At 34.2% G+C, this 20950-nt stretch overlaps 1 protein-coding gene across 7 annotated transcripts in view; it reads right to left on the bottom strand.

The window, feature by feature from the left end:
• The window catches only part of LRP1B (LDL receptor related protein 1B), a 2480145-nt gene that overhangs the window by 444137 nt on the left and 2015058 nt on the right, over positions 1-20950 (bottom strand). For all 7 annotated transcript variants that reach the window (XM_007494117.3, XM_056797188.1, XM_056797186.1 and 4 more), the window contains 6 exons: positions 20360-20485; positions 15297-15425; positions 12037-12156; positions 4439-4552; positions 4030-4179; positions 897-1019 (listed from right to left, as the gene is read on the bottom strand). In XM_007494117.3, coding sequence (XP_007494179.2) covers positions 897-1019; positions 4030-4179; positions 4439-4552; positions 12037-12156; positions 15297-15425; positions 20360-20485 — 762 coding nt within the window. The remainder of the gene's footprint in view (positions 1-896; positions 1020-4029; positions 4180-4438; positions 4553-12036; positions 12157-15296; positions 15426-20359; positions 20486-20950) is intronic.

The raw sequence follows: 20950 nt of genomic DNA on the forward strand, positions 1-20950 counted from the left end.
ACCATTTCCCCTTTCAACCTAAATCCCAGAGGTAACTGACTCAGTCATGCATCTCTGAAATCTCAACAGTATTGTCTTCCATACTGGGAGTTAATTGTAAGAAGAATGATCCTGGCTTAGAAAAACACAAGTTCTCGAAGCAAGAAAAATGTGCATCTAATAATTAGGGACTTTATACTGAATTTCTCAAGCCATAAAACCATATCCTAAGGCACATTGCAGTTATAATCTGGGCTTGTGGTATGAGTACCTGTACCAACAAAATTATAGATCTTTGGAATGCTGAAATATTGATTTTTATAAATGAAAGAATAAACTGGTAAAATCTTGTGAAGACCTGACACATTAACCTAAAATGTCTCCACTATATATCTTCAACTACTGAAAAATGTATCTGGAAATGATTAAGACATAAAACTTAATCATAGATGCACAAATAAGTAAAAAGACATAATAATTTAATGGCTCTTTTTCAGAAATTATGGATCCACATAATCTAATTTTTTTCTTAGTCTTGTTGAGAACTTGGCTCTAATATAAAGTTATATAGCATCTTAATCAAACAGACTATACCTTCACATTTCATGATGACATTTACTTTTAAGTGAGTTTGACATTTCATAAAAAAAATCCATTTTTAATCATGTTCTACTATTTTCTATACCGAAGTCAACTTTATTTCTGCTAAAAAATTCAAAGGTATTGAATACATGCTTTCTTACACATAGCAAATGCTTCACTTTACCCCTAGAATTCATACAGTCCATCTTTATACATAACTTGAAAATAGTTTAAGTATTTTTTCTAAAATATAATCACTCTCTGAATAATAATAACCAAAACAAAAAAATTGTTCACAAATAACTTGTGGTTTAAGGAAGGGAGAACATGCTCACCACAGTGGAATTCATCAACTCCATCTTCACAATCTTTCTGTCCATCACATATCCAGGTATTCAAAATACATCTTCCACTTGGACAACCAAAGTAATTCTCTTCACATTTGGGCTTGCTTTGAACTGTAATATAGAATGCAATATCAAATTAAACATTTAAAAGCAACTACTTTCTCAATGTCAAAGGATAAATATTGCTATTTATATTTTGTACTCAGGGTGGGAAGTAGAGAGTGAGAATGGCTGCGTTAAAGTAATCAAATGTAAGGTAAGCAGAAGAAAATCAAATTATTGTGTCCATCTAGGATCATAAATGGAAAGAGTTGACTTCTTTGTCATTCTCAATGGAAAAAACAAAACAAAGCAAAATGTTTTCGAGAGTCATGGTTTGGGAATGGAATTTTCTACTACTGAAAATTGTTTATTCAACTAATTGACACCCTGAATTGTTAATAGATTGCAAATGTATTAGCAGTGTCTTTTTCAATTCATTGATCCAGTTTATGGAGAAGTCATTTTTTTCCCTTTATCTTCCATCAATGACAGCCCAAAACCCAGTTTTACATAGCATTGCTCCTAGCACTGATTGTCAAATTGTCAATTTGCTGACATTTTCCCAGCCACAGAATATATATCAAAAGAAGAAAAAAATGCTTTCTTTTACTTATTTAACAACTAAAATTTCCAATATTTTTGTTTCAATAATAGCAAAAATTAATGTTTTTGCTATCCTAAAAACTAAGTAAAAAATATCCATAGCCTCCTCTCCATGAATCCCATTCTACACATTCAAAAGCTTTTGCTTGTTCTTTCAAGGTTAAGTCATAAACAGAACCATAGTTAAATCAATACACACATCAATATGATTCTTATTATAAAAAAGACATGTGCATACATACACACAAATACCAATACAGTAGAGTTATTTCTTATAAGATAAACTAAATCCTGGAAAATTGTTCTCAGCATCAAACTGTTCTCCAGAATCCAAATGCTATGAATTCTTTAAACAATGGCAAATTCAAACTCTCTCAGTTTTCTTTTCCTCTAAACCTTCCAAAAGAGCCATATATCTTTCCATCTGTTCTTCAAATTGCTATCCTGTTTTTGACATACTCTCTAACTTGACCTCTTCTTGATTCTAACCATTCAGTTCATAATCTTAGGGTAATAAGTGGTAACAGATTTTTTCTCCTTTTCCATCAGCTTGATACTTCTGAGCTACTGTTTGAGTGGAAATTATTCAATCTGGTTCTGTCCTGATTTCTTATCTTATTTTCACTTCAACTATTCAGTAGTTATTCTCCCCTGAAGTATCCATTCACTTTGTATACTCTATACTGTTTAATTGATGAAAATTTCCTGTTTCACTGAGACCATCTGATAAAACTGCCAAGTTACAGACCTCTCCTCTTCCAATTCTCAAAATATTTTAGTATTGTTTATTCTCTCTTTCTTCTCTGTTTGCTTTGAATCTTCTACTCTCTTTCAACTAATATCCCATCATTTCCCTTTCATTGACAAATAGTTTGAAAAAGTATTATGCACTAGATGGCTCCAAGCTCTCATCCAAACATTTCCTCTTCTCTTTCCTTCAACTCTTTACAGTTTGGTGTTTGTCTCCATCATTCTAATGAAACTGCATATCTGGCACATAGTAGGCACTTTGCAAGTTCTTGTGGATTAATTGCTTTCCAAAAGTTATCCAAGGGGCTTCTAATTTCTAAATACAATTACGCTTTTGAGTCCCAATCCAAATTTATTTTTCTGTAGCAAATTAAAATGTTGACTACTTCTCCTACTGCATATCCTCTTATCCACTGATTTTAGAGACACAGATTTATTGGTCATTCTCCTCTTTAAGCATTCATTTGTTGGTTCTTCAATCTCTTTGTGATGCCAAAAGAGGAAACTTCAAGAAATTCACAGGGATGAATGGAGGAGAGAGAAAATAAGACCTTGTGGATTAGAAAAATTGATAAGATAAAATTTGTTTTATTCTCTAGTTCTCTAAATGTGTGTAGGACATATCTCCGTAAGCATTCTATTGGTAATTTAAGTCAATCTGTCCTAATGCTTTCTTCCATGATTTGCTTTTTCTGGCTTAATTTTTTCACAAATCAAATAATATCTCAATATTTAAAATGTTAGTTGTCTTCAATTCTTTCATCTCCATTTCTCATTTGTAGTGTTTTACCAAGTTCGTCCTGTACATTCTACCTTTTTATCATCCTTACATATATCTATATCTACCTTTATCATCCAGGTTCTTGTTATTACTCACTTGGAGTTTTGTAATGACCTCCTCATACATTTCGCCAACAAGGAAAGACTATGGAAGAAAGACTCTGAATAATTCTGAAGACAAATAATGGGCAAAATATATTCATTGTACAATATAACAGTGGTCAATGTGTTGTAATAATGTTGTCTAATGCTTTACAAATCTTAAAGGACTTTAAAAATGTCAGTTGATGCTGTTGTTCCTGTAGACACAGCATTACACTATGAGATGGGAGATATTTTGTTCCTAGTTTTTCAAGAATTTAAGAACATCCCTTGATGTACATTTTTTCAGTCATCTGAAAAAAAATAAAGGAGGCCTGTATACTAAACTCTATAAATTGGAATGCAACAAAATTAAAAAAAAACTTCAGTAATGTTTTAGCTGCATGTTTGTTAGGTGGGAGTTAGTGTCATTCTACAATGTATTTCTAATCTAGTTGCTAGGTTTCCCGAGTGGGAGCATATGAACTAGAAGTCAATCAAACATATGAACTAACAAAAAAAAACTCCCAGAATGGAACTAGAAGTCTTTGTTCCATAGGAAGTTCTGACCCAATGGTCACATGTTAACTATTTTCATAGGTAGACTATCAATTTTAAAAGGCTAACAATGAGCTGAACCCAGGAATGACAAGTGGTTTAGGACAATCTTCTTGAGAACAATTAGTGATCAATAATATAACCCACTGAATGTCAGCATAACCAAAATAAAATGAGATGGCTACTTTTCATTATTTCTTAATTTGTATTTTAACTTTGAATACACAGACTTAAAAAGAATGAATGGCTTCTGCACAGCTGCTCTCTAAATCTTTCAAGTACAGGTTATTTTCCTTTCCACAATTACCTGGGCACTTTAATTCATCTGAGTAGTCTCCACAGTCATTAGAGCCATCACATATCCATGCCGGCAATATACACAGTGAAGTGGAATTACACTGGATGAATCCTGTGGATTTTACTCCTAGTTTATAGAAATGTGTACAGTCTGTGTTACCTAGAAGGAAGTCAACAGAAAAAAAAAAAGTAAAACATCCCATTTGCAGGGATTATGAGCCTTCTGTTGAGGCCACCGACACAAGGTTGGAGAATAGGTAAGTTGACTTACAGAAGTAAATATGCAATTATCCTACACCACAGGGGTTAATTACATATTAGTTCTGGATGGAGTTTCAGTACGAATTTGGACAAGGTTCAGTACAATGCTAAGGACACTCGAGCATGAAAAGAAAACGGAAGGAATTTCCGTGTCTTACTGCAGTTCTTCTCGTCTGAAGCATCTGCACAATCAGTGTTCTGGTTGCATCGTGCTGATTTTGGAATGCAAGTCCCATCTGCACAGCGAAACTCAATAGCAGCACAGGTTGAAACTACAAAGAAAAAAAGAAGTATATTTACATGTACACATGAGACCAGAAAAAATATTGGCTTTGCCTATGAAAATATTCTTGAGGAAACATTAATTTGATAGAAATACACAAAGGGATAAATCACACTTGAGTCTGTTATGATACTCTATTCTACCCTCATCCTGGCACTAGTGCTCAGCCCAGTTCCATTTAATTCAACCTATATCTACTGAGAGACTTAATCCCAGACTCTGGAATGTGCTAGTTTTCCCACTGGTCTCAGCACAAATGTCTACAGCCTTCCCGGCATTCCAAGCCTAGGTATCTCTTTAAAAATAGTACCACAGAGACTGAGCTGCCAAAGGCCCTCAGAGCAGGCTATATGCCACGCTCCCTCCTATGATCAGCATTTTCTTTTGAGCTTGGTATAGGCCATGTGTACAACACCAAAGGATCTACATCTGACGTGACGTGGTCTTAGCAATGAACATTTATGCTAGCTCACTTCCTTGCTAAACTGAGGGCAAACCAGGACTTCTGTACTATGATGCTATTCAGAGTGGTACAAAATATTGAGGTAGTTCCTAACCAAATATTCCTGTGCGGATTGCTTACACATCTATTACTGCATAATTGTTTCTAGCAATATGTTGTGAACAGGTGCGTGGAGTGCTACATAAGTTAAATTAACCTCAGTGAGATCTCTGTTCCAAATTCAAATTTTCACATGTAGATTGTGAGTTAATGCACAACGTGAAGGGCTTTTTCAATAATAATGCTTGTACTAATGTTGATATTTTAAAGAACTTAATTATAAATAGAAGCTGCAGCTGAATAGGCTGTATCAGTTGCAAATGCTTTAAAATGTTATCTTAAATATGCAAATTTTACTCAAGGGTGTGTATGCCATTTGCTTGTACTTTATAATGCACTGCTTTTATTATATATTCAAATTGCATTTTTATTTGTGTTTAAAGGTTGATTAGAATAAATGTTTTATATGCAATTTGCAATTATAATTATGTTACTTTTACCTCATTTAAAATATCATCTTAATATACAAAACAATTGTCATTGCCAATAGAGATAAATGCATTGTTTGAAAAAGAGAAAAAGGAATATATCTCTGAAACTATTTTTTATTTTTGAGAAAGCAAGGTAAAATGTAACCACTCTCATCTTTTAACATTAATCTCCTAGGTATAGTCTCTCGATTCATTTTAAGGGAATTAATGCTCAAAATGTTTTTTTCTTTTGTAAAGGAGCAGCAAGCAGATGGAAAATCCAAACTATAGGTAATAATAAAAACAACAAAAACAAAATTACTCTGTAATTTGTTATTTGCGAGGAATACCCAACTTATGAATAGGCTGATTTCCAAAAGCTCAGTAATAAGTCAGTTGTTTAGAAAATGCATTTTCCCATAGAAACAACATTGAGTTCAGTTCCTAGGCCTCAAATCAATTCAGAGACTTTTTGACCCATAATATACTCGAAATATAATATAAATAGTATTAATCACCTAACCAATTAAGGTGTACTAACAAGTCTTTCCACCCTGAAATCTGACTCTGACTGATGGTCATGGTGGACTAATAAAAAAAAATCGCACATTAATATTGACCAGAAAGTTAGTAATCATTTGATCTTATATTTAAAGAAATGGCCTCTATTAATCAAATTCCTACAAAATCTTTTGGAATACTAATTGGATTTAGTGCTTAAGATTTATTTTGTACAAAGTTGAATAGAAGAGGTCACTCAGTACTGGTAGTAAAAGTTCCCTAACCTGGGAATTCCATAGACTAATAACATGACAGATAATGAATCATAATTATATAAAGTCCTATCTATTGCTATATTTAAGTTATTATGAGTGTGTATGTGGGTGTGGGTATATATATATATATATATATATATATACCATTTCAGAAGAGAGGTGGCTGAGGATTATGAAAGGGGCTAGATTTCAGAGACCTTTCTACTATTTCCTTTAATCTTTGTAATATTATTTTATACTTTGCTCTGTGGACAGGCCAGCCATCTAATCAGGGATTAAATAAAAATTTTTTCTTCCCCCTGATCTTAAAAAGGTATCTTGTTATAATTCCTCTGGATAAAAATAGGAGAAATGAATTATATGTAGTTGAACACTAAAACAAAAAGATATCATAATTAGTCTTATGTTGACAAAAGCTAAATAAGTGTGAATTTTAAGTGAGATTTTCCAGGCTAGATTAAAGTTATTAGTTTCCAGGAAATGCAAACTTGTTTTAATTCCAACATGAATTCTTTAATTATATATAATAGAGGCCTACGCCCAGTCAACATTACTCTATGCTGACATCTATAATCTAGAAATGGATGTCATTTCAGCAAACAGATGATTATTATTGCTATTAATATCATTATTTTGGGGATACACATTATCATTTCTTTTTTTTTTAAACCCATACCTTCTGTCATGGCATCAATACTGTGTATTTGCTCCAAGGCAGAAGAGTGGTAAGGGCTAGGCAATGGGGGTCAAGTGACTTGGGCAGGGTCACACAGCTGGGAAGTGTCTGAGGCCAGAGTTGAACCTAGGACCTCCCATCTCTAGGTTTGACTCTCAATCCACTGAGCCACCCAGATGCCCCCCACACTATCATTTCAATACACCATGAATGAAGGATAAAAAAATATATGATGTGAATTTACTCATTATTCTTTCCTGGTATTCATGTCTGTAGCAGCAAATGTACAAGAAACATTAATTAAATGGACAATCTACATAAAATATAATTTAATTTGAATTAGTATTATTCTGATAAATTCTACTTATTGGCATTTGGAAAAATCAAATTGGTTTTTGTGTCAATTTAAAAATCATTTTTGAAACTATTGCTTTACTCAGCCAATCAATTCATAACAATGAAGTTAATCTCAACTAATTTTAATGGATTTTTCATAAATCTCTTCCAATAAAAACTATCAATAAGTACGTGAAAAAGTGGTCAAAATCTTTAATATTTAGAGAAATGTAATTCAAAACAACTCTGAGGTACCACCTCACACCTAACAGATTGGCCATTAGGACAGCAAAGGAAAGTAATAGATGTTGGAGGGGATGTGGCAAAATTGGGACACTAATGCATTGCTGGTGGAGATGTGAATTGATCCAAACATTCTGGAAGGCAATTTGGTACTATGCCCAAAGGATGCTAAAAGACTGCCTGCCCTTTGATCCAGCCATAGCACTGCTGGGTTTATACCCCAAAGAGATAATAGGGAAAATACATGTACAAAAATATTTATAGCTAAACTTTGTAGTGGCAAAAAAATTGGAAAACGGGGGATGTTGTGACAAGGAAATCACTTTAAAAGACTGATATATATTAATTTAAGGTCGCCAAGGAATTCAGCTATGTAATTCCTTAATGAAAACTCAAGTCAGCCATCAGCCTTTTATGGAGTTTAATTACAAACAGGAGGAAGAAAGGTATTGAGAGAGAGAGAGAGAGAGAGAGAGAGAGAAGGGAATAGGGCTTAAATACCCCCTCTGTTTAGGCTGGGCCAAAGGCTAAAGCCCTTAGATAGCTGAGGCAAAGAAAGGAGATCAGTCCCTATCACTCACATGACCAAAATGGAGAAACAGTCTCAGGGGCCTCCACCTCCAGCCTCCTTCAGAACAAGCTTCTCAGAGCACCCTCCTCAGAGCAAAACCTCTCCAACCACCTCAGTCCTCAGACCCCGCTATCTTTAAGGAAAACATCTCAGTTCCCTCCCCTCAGTTCTCACATCTACCAATCACTGTTCATGTCTTCCCTGTGCCAATGGTGGCTCTAGCTTAACCCAGGACTGCCCAGAAGTCTGCCCCTTTGCACATGTCTGTTGAAGGTCATATTCTCAAATAATTAAATTTTGATCTATGCTGCAGCCCTTCCTAAATCCTGTTAGGACTGAGTAGGGTGGAAATTGTATTTTCCAAAGACCTGGTTTTGTCATTCCAAGTATCTCTATTGTATCAATTCTAAAATCAATCATGACTCAAAGAACTTCCTGTTCTATGCTTAAGCATAGGTCAAAGCCCTTTCCATTGTTTAGCAAAAGGTTTCTGTCCTAAAGTAGTCTTAGGTAGGGAGGAGAAGGACCCTCCCATGCCAAGGGGGTTCACATTCCAATAGACTATCAGTAGGAAATTTTTCAAGTATGAAATTTCCCAATGGTGAAATTTCCAACATTTGTAAGTCTAAGAAATTTTAAGGTTTACAATGTCCATCAAATGGAGGATGGCTAAACAAATTGTGGTGTCTAATGGGGATGGAGTACTATTGTGCTGAAATAAATGATGAACTGGAGGATTTCTATTGTGACCTGGAACGACCTCCAGGAACTGATGCAGAGTGAAAGGAGTGGAACCAGGAGAGAATACACAGAGATGGATACACTGTGGCACAATCAATTGTAAAACACTTTTCTACTGGCAGCAATGCAACGACCCAGGACAATCCAGGGGAATTTATGAGAAAGAATGCTGTGCACATCCAGAGAAAGAACTGTGGGAGTAGAATCACAGAAGAAAAACATTTACTTGATCACATGGTTCGATCAGGATATGATTGGTGATGTTGACTTTAAATGATCACAATTGCAACTATTAAAAATATGGAAATATGTTTTGAACATTGATTCATGGTTCCAGGAGGTGGAAGAGAAGAGGGGAGAGAAAAAATGATATTCTAATTTAATTAAATATATAAATAAAATTTAAAACCTAATAAATCTCTTTTCTAACTAAACTATTTCCCTTTAGTATACTTTCTGGTAGCTTGATGATTGCTTTATATTCCTTTTCAATGAATGATGATGATTTTTCTATATTTATATTCATATATGTCCATATTTATATCTGTCTTAAAAGTCCATATGTTTTTTACTTTCATAATATCTTAGCATAATTTTTTCATTCCTCTAGTTATCTAAAAAGAAAAAAAATTCTGCCCTATCCTGAATTTTTTTCTTTTGTTTCCTTTTTTATACTCATAGCTACTTGTTCTCCTTTGCTTTTCCTAACATTTGGGATTATAATCTAAACTATACTGTCTCCTTGGTTTCTTTTTCACTTACATACTAAACAATCCTATTGTTAATAGAAGTGTTTATATGTCTTCTAAAATTATGCCCTAATTAACTCTATTCACATAATATTTTAAATTTTAAATGAAAGTTCTCCATATAAGATACTACATCTGTTTATATAGCATCAAGGTAGATAAAGTGATCCATTAAGTATATCAAATCAGAGATCTGTACTTCAGTATCAATGCTGCTGCATTAGTAGCTGATAAGTGGACATGGCTTCCTCAACTAGTTAAAAAAAAAGTACCTGAGGCCTATATGTGTATATCATATAATTATAGAACTAGAAAAGGCTAGCCCAACCTGATCATTTTACAAATGAGGAGACTTAGGTCTAAACAGTTTAGGATAATTGATGATAAACACCAGTTCCCAGATCATTAAGACCCACTACATCAAACTGCTGGCATGTACACACAGAGGGAATCAGATTTTATCTTGGAGGCAAGATAGAATCATTTACCTTTCCTCCCATCACCATCAAAAAAAGCAAAAGAAGGAGAGGGAAAGGGAGAAAAAGTCCTGCCCTCCCCCTCCCTGTCCAACAAACCCTTCTCAGGCTTAATACTGAATGCTTTCCCCCCAAAATTTTGAGGTTAACTTCATTTTTTCCCTAACATTAAAAAAAGTTAGAAAGATAAGAAATCCATAGAGTATGGCTTAGCACCCTCTATAATCCTTGGAGATGGCTCTGCAAATAAAACTTCAATAAATGTGTTTGAAGATTAAATTTCTTTTTAAGTCAACCAACAAATATTTATTGAATGACTTCAATTTACAAGTCAATAGTGGTGACAATAGAGATTCAAAATAGAAGACATTGGCCTGATATGATATTATTAATAATAATAATGATGATAATAATATAGCTAACATTAATATAAAACTTTAGGACTTTCAAACTTTAGATATATTAATTCATTTGATTATAGGGAGTAATTTTAAATCTGATTATAGTAACAAGATATATTGATATGAAAAGTTAGTTAACAATATGCATGAGAAGCAATATAGCAAAACATTTAACTAACTAGTCTCAGAGTGAGGAAGACATAAGAGTTGTAGGCAATTCTAATCCTGTGAGTAGCTGAGAAGGACTTGATGTCCAGAGTAGAAACAATTCCTTCAAAGGAAAGTTCACTATAACAATGAAATCACAGATTTGGTAAATATCCCTCTCCAACTATAGTACTGACTGCTAAATGATTGATATAAAAATAATGATTCAGAGGATGAAGAGTTCATTGTGGGAAGTTCATTCAGGGAAGACAATGAGTAAAGTGAGACTTGGTACTCAGTGTAGAAATATCGATATGATGTCAGAAGAAAGATAAGGGAGAGAGGTTTATATATAGGGGTATGCTTGCTGGAGCCAGTTCATACTGGATCATGAAAATCAATTGTTAAAATCTGGTGTAAGCCTTAATACCATTGAAAAAGTTAAATGTTACAAATCAGGGCTTTATTCATCATTTTTTGATTATTGAGACTTCATAAAGAGATGAAGAAAATGTTAATAATGGAAATTATACTTAAAAGCATATAATAATTACATTTTTCCATTTAGCAAGTTACTAAGAATTCACCAGCATGAGCCTAGGTAGTTGTAATATATTGGAAAGAGGAAACATGTGATTAAAGATGATTGATTGATTTGGTTGGCATATATCAGAAAAATCACATAAAAGTTGTCAGCACATAGACTGGAATGCTATGTTGGCAGAAGATATTAGAAAGCCTTAACTACCAGCAAATATTTAGAGTTCAGAATTTATTTTGTAATCAAATAGAAAATCATTAAGATTTCTGGACTAAGAAATGGACATGATAAAAATAGGTTTTAATGACTAACCTGACTAAATGAGTACAATAGAATGGGGAGCAATAGGAGGAAGGAAGACCAATAAGGAAACCATTTCATTAATATAGAAATGAAATGATAGGGGTCTGGACTGTAGCAATGAAGGAATGAAAAATAAGGAATGTCTGTGACATTTCAATGGAAAAATCAATAAAGATGGATGATTGATGGGCCAGAGGATAGTTAAAGAAAAAAAATCAAAGATTGCTCCTAGTTTTTGAGCCTGGGTGACAATTTGATGATGTGGTCATTAGCAGAAAGTAGAAAGGGTTTAAAGTGGGTGGGATATGATGAATGAAGTATTAGATAAACAGTATTAAGTGATTGCACAGTACTCAAAAGGAAATGTTTAATAAGTAGTTCACGATGTGGAAAAATCAGAACAATACCATTTAATAGAAGAGAAGAGGAGCCAGCAAAAAAGAGGATTTATCTGAGATTATTTTTAACAAACTTCCCATAGTAAGAAAAAAAATATTATATTTTTAATAGTCAATCTACAAAAATGGCAATTGATATTTACCTTTACACTCGAGTTCATCAGAACTATCCCCACAATCATCCTCACCATCACACAATTTGCTATTTGGAATACAACGGCGATTATAACAGTGTTTGAAACCTCTTCTGCAGCTTCTGTTTTCTGTTAATTAAATTGATAAAAATCAATTTTAAAAAGATGTGTAACATAAAAAAATCAAAAGCTTAAAAAACAATTAAAAACTTAGTTAGCTACATTTATATATAGCATTGAGCTTCTATAATCATGCATTTTCCACATTGGATTTACACAGACTTTTTGAAGTGGATAATGCACAGATGTGTCCCAAAGAGTGTCCCAAAATCTCAATGGAATATTAAGCTTTAACAAGAGCCAAAGTTCAAATACTATAAACTTACAGAAACATGATGTGGAAGTTAATTATTTCAATTTCTTTTATATTTATTTAATTTTATGAAATTTAATAACATAATTTAAATTTTGATGAAATTAAATATCCAATCATTTTATTTTGTATATGATTGTTTCTGAATTACACTAGAGGAGGTCCTTTTATATGACCAACTCAGGAATCCGATATATTCATTATTTTTTTCCTTTTGGGGTCACACCAATATTATTATATATGTGGGGAAGGAAAAGAAGCAGGAGGAAGAGAGGACATGGATTGCAAGATGTCAGAAAATGCTTATTAAAATTGTCTTGACATGTAAAAAAATTTTAAACTTTTACATAAGCAATCAAATTTCATTCTCTGGATGATCCTAAGGCTAAGACTACAATTATCATACTTTTAGTTGCTACATCCAGCTGACAGAAGTCTTTACCAATTTTGAAAATTGTGTGCAATGATGTGCAGCACAAGATGTTGAATTGTAATAAGAAAGATACTAATATTTTGAGATTTTAGGTAATTTGCTTTTAAAATTCTAATGTTGGAAATTTCGCAACATTTTATTCCTGAAGTTATTAAAACTTAAACTGTACTCTGGCTAATAATTATCTTCATTTTTACAGAGAAGGATACTGAGATTTAGAGACCACTAGTTTTTAGCAAGATTATTTCAGAGGACTTCTTTATTTAAAAACCTTCTGACATAGTATTCTTGGATATGTCAGGGTAAAAAGAAAGGACTAAACTCAGTGTACAATCAAATGTCAGATACTGAGCAGAAGGAAATTATCTTCCAATTTTCTCTGTCCTCTATTTTCTCTATGAAGGAGAATGATCTTCAGACGTGGTAGCAAATATAGGACAAATATATACAACAATAATTTAAAACCCAAAATAAGTGAATTGAAGTCTTCAATAAATTTGTAATATTCCTTTTGAGCTACTAAAGGAATTTATGGATACAACCTCTGAAAAATCAAAGCAGCTACTGTAGTTCCAGAGTTGAACAAATGAAAATGTGAAGCCTACGAAGTTTAACTCCAATTTCTTTTCAAGTTTTTAAATGTATTATTAAAGGGACAGTTCCTGAGCTCAAAGAAAGGGAAATATTAAGAACTGGCACAGGTTAAACAAGGACAAATCATGCTAGCATAATTTTATTTCCTTTTTTGAACACATTTGCTAGATTATTTGATATGACGATGCTATATAGTATTTTTAGATTTCAAGTAATTGGATTCCATAATATCCTTTTTGAGAAGATAAACAGATGTTAGCTGGAGTATAGTATAGGTAAATAGATCTAGAAACGATGCAATGGTTATATAATAGAGAATAATGTGCTCTATCATTTGCACTATTCTGGTCAACATTTTCTTTTGGTCATGACAAATAAATAGTTCCATCAACTATGGTCACTACCTCTCTACTTTGTGTCAATTGAAAATGTGATTTCTATGTCATCTGTGTTTTTGCTGCAGCCATTGATAAAAATTGTTGAATAGCACAGGGTCAAAAATGAATTCCTCTGGATTCCAATTAGAGACCTCCTTCCTAGTCTAAAGTGAGACACTATTGACTACTTTTAGTCTTATATTGATTTCTCATTGCATCTGCTATATTCTGAAATAGCCTATTTCTCAACATCTTGCATATGAGAAAAATATGAAAAATTTGGCAACTACTTTGTTGAAGTTTAAATAAACGGTGCTTAAGAAATAACCCTGACTACCAAAGTAATAGTGTTTTCAGAAGATGAAATGAGGTTAATTTCAAATGCTTTATTTTCTATAAATCTATGATGACTCAGTGATCATTATTTTTCTTTACAGATGTTCATAAGTCATTCCTTTACTAATACATTCAAGTTTTTTTGTAAGAAGTTGAAATCAAGAACATCATAATTTTCAGAATCCATTCTTTTCTTTTCTAAAGATAAAAACAGTTCTTTTTAAATCCTTTGACACTTCCCCTACTCTCCACATCTTTCAAAAATATGTGATTGTCATAGGGCAAAAGCATCAGGAATCAGTATGTTGAAGTTCATGAAGTTCTTTACGACATTCTGGGCTGTGCATGATATATTTTTCTCCCCTCTCCACTCTCTTATGTCCCAGTTAGATTAGATTCCACTTGTTCCTCCCAAATCAACATCATGAATTTTCTTTGTGTGAGAGCTAGGGCTCCCTCCATCCTCTCCTGTTGCATTATCACTAGATTTAAAAGCCCATTTCAAATGCTATTTCCTCTGGGAAGCTCCCACTTATGTTCCTATTGGCTTTTTTGGCCCCCAGGACCCTAGATAACAGCTTTGCAGCTCTCCCATGTACTCTCTATTCCATATAAGGTTTGCATTGGGCATATATGTTTGCTTTTTGTCATCTTCCATTAGAGTGGAAACTCCTTGAGTACTGGGATTGTATTTTTACCTTTTTTATATTCTTAATGTTTAGCATAGTGCCTGGCACAGAGTAGGTGTTTAATACATCTTTAATGAATTAGACTTGAATCATTAAAAATGTGATTATAACTCAGCAATTACATTTACAAATTCTCTTAGGGTCATGGAATATAGTCTGATTCAGTTGGTGAGTTGAAGTCATCCAGCGTAGTTAGCTGTTCTCTTATACTTCATTGTTTACCTTGGAGTTGAACTCTTTATTAAGTAAGCAGTTATGTTCTAGTTAGAACTAATTGGTAATAGATTCCTTCTCAGTAGTTAATCAAAAATGCAAATATACAAATGACTGAAATGAAGCACTTGAATTTAAAAAGAGGAGGGTCAGGGAGCATTGATACTGATGGTCAATTAGGGCATTACATGAATCTCAACTATATTACACATATGATCTTATTTGAATGATAAAGATGTCTTTAAGACACTTACCACAGTACAGCAGTTTTTCATCAGATTTATCCTTACAATGAACAATGCCATCACAGGTTAGCTGATAGTCAATGCATTCACCATTTCCACATTCAAATTCAGCATAAATGTTGCAAGATGAATTCTTAGCTAGAATGAAAATGAAAATGATTTTTCTGTATTCATTTTGCAATTCAATCACAAGTAACAATTTATGAGTGTTTAATTATGTACACATATATGAAGAAGTAACAATATTTTGTCTGAGTTACCATATGTTAAGCACACATAACATTAAGGACTTGGAGAGAGAGCCATTTGGCCTGGGTTATAGATTCAAAGGACACCCAAATTTAGCAAGTTAAAATATTCAACTACAGAACCTTTGAGTGTGCTCATCATTGTGAACAGTAGCTAAAAACTTTTAAGAGACAGATTTTGCTCCTTTGGTGTAAAGATATACTAAGTGATATAATGGATATCCTGCCAAATATGAAGTCAAGATCTGAGTAAAAATTTAGTCTGAGACACTCACTAGCTCTGTGGCCCTAGATAAGTCACTGACCTTTGGTTCTTGGGATCCTCACCTGTAGAAATAATAATAGTTCCTGACTTTCAGGGTTGTTGTGCCAGTATATTGGCTTAGTGTCTGTTAGAAAGTAGGCACTTAAAAACAGGTTATTGACTAATTATTACTGCTGTGATGTAAAATATGATGTAATGTGGGGAGACATCACCAAAGTCATACAGACTGAGAAAGGGTGGTGAGTTATAGTTTGTACCCAGGAAGAGTGTAGCTACATTGATGAAATGACAGATCTTTTAAATCACTAAAGAAGACAAATTGAGGCCTCTAAATTTGGAGGCAGTCAATGCATTCCCAGAACTGCCCACAGAGGAATCTAATTTATGAATGACCCTCATAGACATACACATGAGCAGGCAAGGTCAGAATCCTCCAACCATGCTTCCTTTTAGTATTTTCTACCTTGGCTTAATCCACACACCCAGACTTTGATGTCCCCAGAACTAAAACAGCCACTGTTAGGTTTGGAAACTAGAGTTTCAAATGTTTACCATAACCACTACTCAGCCTTTATCCTAGTATTTTAAAAACCATTTTAAGAATATTAGATGGCGTCCATGAGTTCTCAGCCTTCTCTTAACTGCTTTGCTCACAATTCCCATACGACCAAGTCCCATACCTACTTCTAACCTAACAGTCCACATCACCAAAGTCTTCTCTGTCCAAAATCCTGATAAAAGCACTCCCAGAAGGAAAGTGGACCCCAAAAAGGATAGGCCTGAGGGTAATGGATTAGAGAGCACAACAAAGAAGGGAGATAGACTAACATGGGCTGTATGAGGTACTCAGAGTGCCTTGTCATAGAATCAACCATGGAAGTCATTATAAAACTGTAATGGCTAACTATCTCTAGCACACAGGAGGCTTACTATAGATATTGCTATAAGGGATGGTGGAGAGATATTTTAAGGCAGAGCTAGCCATTAGGATAAAAAATGCTTAGGACAATTCAACTGGCTGAGGAATTCTTAGAAGCCAAAGAATAACGAGGGGACTTATTAAAGGAAAAGCAGGAATAACACCTTTTCAAGACACTGAAAAGGATAAAATATCCAATATATACATAGGAGTCATATTTAGAGGGGCGAGATCCAAGTCAATGGAGATATCCTGGATGTCCCAAAAGTCTTAGTGCAGTGTTAAGGTTTAATAGCTTAACATTATACTTGCTTAAAGTTTGAAACTGTTGGAGTTTAAAAGTGCAATAAGATTTTGAGACACCCTGCTTTTCCAGAAGGATTAGAAGCCAGAGTTAAGGAGAGAAAAAGTTATGCTCACTTTCCAAAGATAAGGTCCAGATAACCAGTGTGCCAGAATCAGGTGACTAGAGTGGCACAAGAGAGTCCTGGGAAAATTTTAAAACAGACTGAAATGATTTCACCCAGTTGGCTTTCATAACTGGCTGTTCAGAGGCTTGAAGAATTTAAAGCTTTCTTCACCCAGGGAGCCATGTGAGGCCTGATAGGTTATATATTAGTAGGAGTAGTATTACTGTTCAGCTATATTACAGATAAATAAGCTTTCAGTGACTGGACTGGAAATCTCCCCATCTTTTATAACATTGTTTCTTTGGGAAAGCACATTATGAGATCGAAAACAATGAATTACAATGAACTTCTGGGAGATATTCAAGCAGTAATCTTGTAGTTCCTTAAATTCATTTTTTTTTTTAGCACTCCCAATCAGTGCCATGTTGATTCATTCACTAATGAAATTTGACCTTATTAATTATGGCTGAGCTAATTGGAATCTCATTTAGCTATCCTAATGCAGGAAAGTTGGCTTAATTTTTTTTAAATGTGTTCTCATTTTTAATTTTAATTATTCTTAAGTTCTCATTAATCCTTCTTCTGTAGTCATTTAATTGAGACAGTATTAAAGTCACTGATACTATTTGAGTTTTCCAAAGTTGACATGCTTTATTTTTTTTAACCATTTCTTGGAGTTAACACAATTGCCTTTTCTTCTCTAAACATACTTTACAGATTAATGTTCATTTCAATACATCAGGGATCTGTATTTAATTGTCACAAACAATGACCATTTTTAAATGAGCTGGGGGCTTAGTGTCTGGTGATGAACCTTTATAAACATGACTTCCTAGATGGTTCTGAGATGGCAACGTAGGCATAGCTAGATTCAAAGCCTTTCCAACTTCCCAGGATCTATAGGATCTATGGGTTCATATGTCCTCATAGTCACTCCACAAGAAGATAAGATATTTATTAAAGCAGCTTTGAACAGAGGTGACAAAATAGGATTAAAGATGTCTTGACACAATACTCCATCTCCCATCTTCCTACCTTGATGCTCTCTATCTTTCATGTCTGGAATAGCCTTTCTCTCATTTCCTTTAAGAGGCAGCTGAAGATCTAACTTCTAGATGAATCTTTCGTGATTTCCCTCAGCTTCTAGTACCCACTCCCACAAAATCACTTTCTATTTTGAATATTCCTAAGTTAATGTTGTCTACTCTAATGGGCTGTAGGCTTTTTGGTGGCAGGAACCATGTCACTTGTCTTAGTATTCCCAGCACTTAGCATAGTGTCTAAAACAAAGGGGGCAACAATGCTTGTTGATTGATTGATTGGAAGTTCCACGTCCAGATCTTTTCACTCCTTACCATTACTCCTCTTTTTAAAAGCATTGCTAAGATAGTCAAAATGGATGAGACTGTGATTTCAGAGAGAGAATTAAGGAGGTATCCATGGACTGCTTTTATCAATGACTGCTAAGAGGCTAATGCCTCCAAATATCGTCCAACCTAGCAGAATTTTATACCAGTGGTGTAGGAAAGCAGTGTCCAGCTTCACCAACTTCTCCAAGCTGTAAGACATGGCTATTTAGCAGGCTTGGCAGTTGTAGGAAATTCAGCAAGAGTCTATAGCCCTGTGTTAGTACAACTGTACATGTCAGAATTGATGGCATTTTGTCTGACCCATTCCCTTTCACCAATAGAGTGAAGCAGGATGGCATAATAGGGACAGTTTTATCCAATCTATTTTACTGCTAGTCTAGGTCTGTGCAGTACACAAATAAGCCTTGCTGTTTTGGTTGAAGGCAATACTTTGCTTCCAACCTGTAGTGACCTGTGAAGAAACATGAGTGACTCTAATGCTTGGCTTATACCTGAGGCTTACAGATGGGATTGGATCCACAATATTAAGGCTGTGACTACAAAGGCAAACTGAAGTGGGAAGTTTCCACAATTATCTGAGTATTCAAGAAGGAATTGTATGTAAGGAAAAAGGAAGATTTGAGAGTCTGAATCACCTAGACTGGCTGCCCATACTTATGATTCATGGTATCATCACATTCACTTTGATGTAGGCTAGGAATAAATCAGTCATTCTATATTTATTTCTCATTTTTGTAAGGAAGGATGCTTTTACATTGAGATTCCACTCAGTAAAATGAGGACACACATGCTTATGTCTTTAGATTTCCTTCACCCTTACGGGTCCAGCAGTTTTTCATGATAAGATAATTGTACTATTCAGATGTTTGAACACATCTCTGTTAGGCAGGTCATTAATACTAAAGCTCAGGTGTAGTATAGAATTCACCAAAGATGGAGCTGAACAAGACTTTTATTTTACAGCACTTCATTGCTGGGTATTCATTTTTATGACTTTGATATGCAGGGTCCATTCAGGTTCTTGTTCTTTTCAAAGATGAGGAAATGACAAAAAAGGATGTCGAAGTAGTAAAGGGAAATGTCGAGGAATTCCCATATCCTGAGAGCTGGGTTCATCATTTTCTGGTAAGGATAACTCTGCTTCTCACCTTCTTTGTATAAACTTATCCTCAATCTATTAAAAGGAATATTTTTCTTTTCTGTCTGCTCCTGTCTGTTATGACTCATGGAAAGAGCAGAACAGTCAAACCTTATTTATTTTGGAAATGGTATTGGAAAAATTGCTGTTAATAAGTGCATAGTGTAAGTGTGCTAATTAAAGACCAAAATGCCTTTGGGAAGTATAAACATCATGCAATGCTGCAATGCTACCTTCTTAATTAACGATTTGAAAAACACAGCAAATCGGTTGCATGACCCATTCTCTCTCATTTGCATACTGTGACTGGCTGGAAGTGGTTTCATCTCAAGGCTCCAGATCCACTGTCTAAACAGCTATAGGTTTCATTTACCTTTAATTAAGTTAAGAAACATGTGCATTCTCAAAGCCCAAACTGTGTGGTTTCAACTGATAAATGGGTAAAGGCATTCATTATCCTAGCCAGGGAACTCACTACTATGAGAGACTGACATGGGCCTATAGCACCTTTTTTAACATTACTAATCCAATGGCATCTCTGAGATAAAGCTAAAAAATAAGCAGGAGCAAAGAAATTTGCTGGAAAGTAGCATCACAGCTGTGTCTAATATTTGCAGAGTTCTAAATTTCTAGCCTTATGCATATAATGAATCCATCCCAATGGTCCCTATGTATGATTCTGGATAGCTTCCTCAGTTTAAATTTCAGTTCCTATTACTTACTCACACATCTGTTGTCATCTAACAATATCCGATCTCCTCTGCATGAACAATTTACCCTCCCATCAGGCGTCAAAAGGCACAGGTCATGGCAACCTCCATTTGCTAATGCACATGGAGAAAGTTCACCTATGAATGAAAAAAAAAGTTTCTATTAGTCAGTATCATGTACTGAAAAGGTATTATAGGAAGATTCCTATACTTAGGGCAAATTGGTCCCAGAGATGTACTAAACGAAAGAGATTCAAGGCCAAGTGTTTTTTTTTTTCTTTAAAGGCTGGACTGTTAAATGAATGATTGCATAATTCTAACAAGTTGAAAAGTGCGCATAGGACCAAGAATGGTATGAGATCAAAACCACTAGTATAATGAAAATGGCATAGATATGGAAATGTAGCATTGTAAATGGAACAAAAGGAGTTTAAAGGAAGTTATAAATCCATTTACAAAATTTATCTACCAAAACAACTTAATTTTCAATGTAAGCAATTCAATTTGTCTCTTTAGTCAAGGATATGGAGGATGAAATAGAGAGCTATGAAATGGCAGAAGCATTAATTTATGAAAATTTTGAGCTAAATGGATAATTCTAAA

This window comes from Monodelphis domestica, chromosome 4 (assembly GCF_027887165.1).
Source record: "Monodelphis domestica isolate mMonDom1 chromosome 4, mMonDom1.pri, whole genome shotgun sequence".
NCBI classification, from domain to species: domain Eukaryota; kingdom Metazoa; phylum Chordata; class Mammalia; order Didelphimorphia; family Didelphidae; genus Monodelphis; species Monodelphis domestica.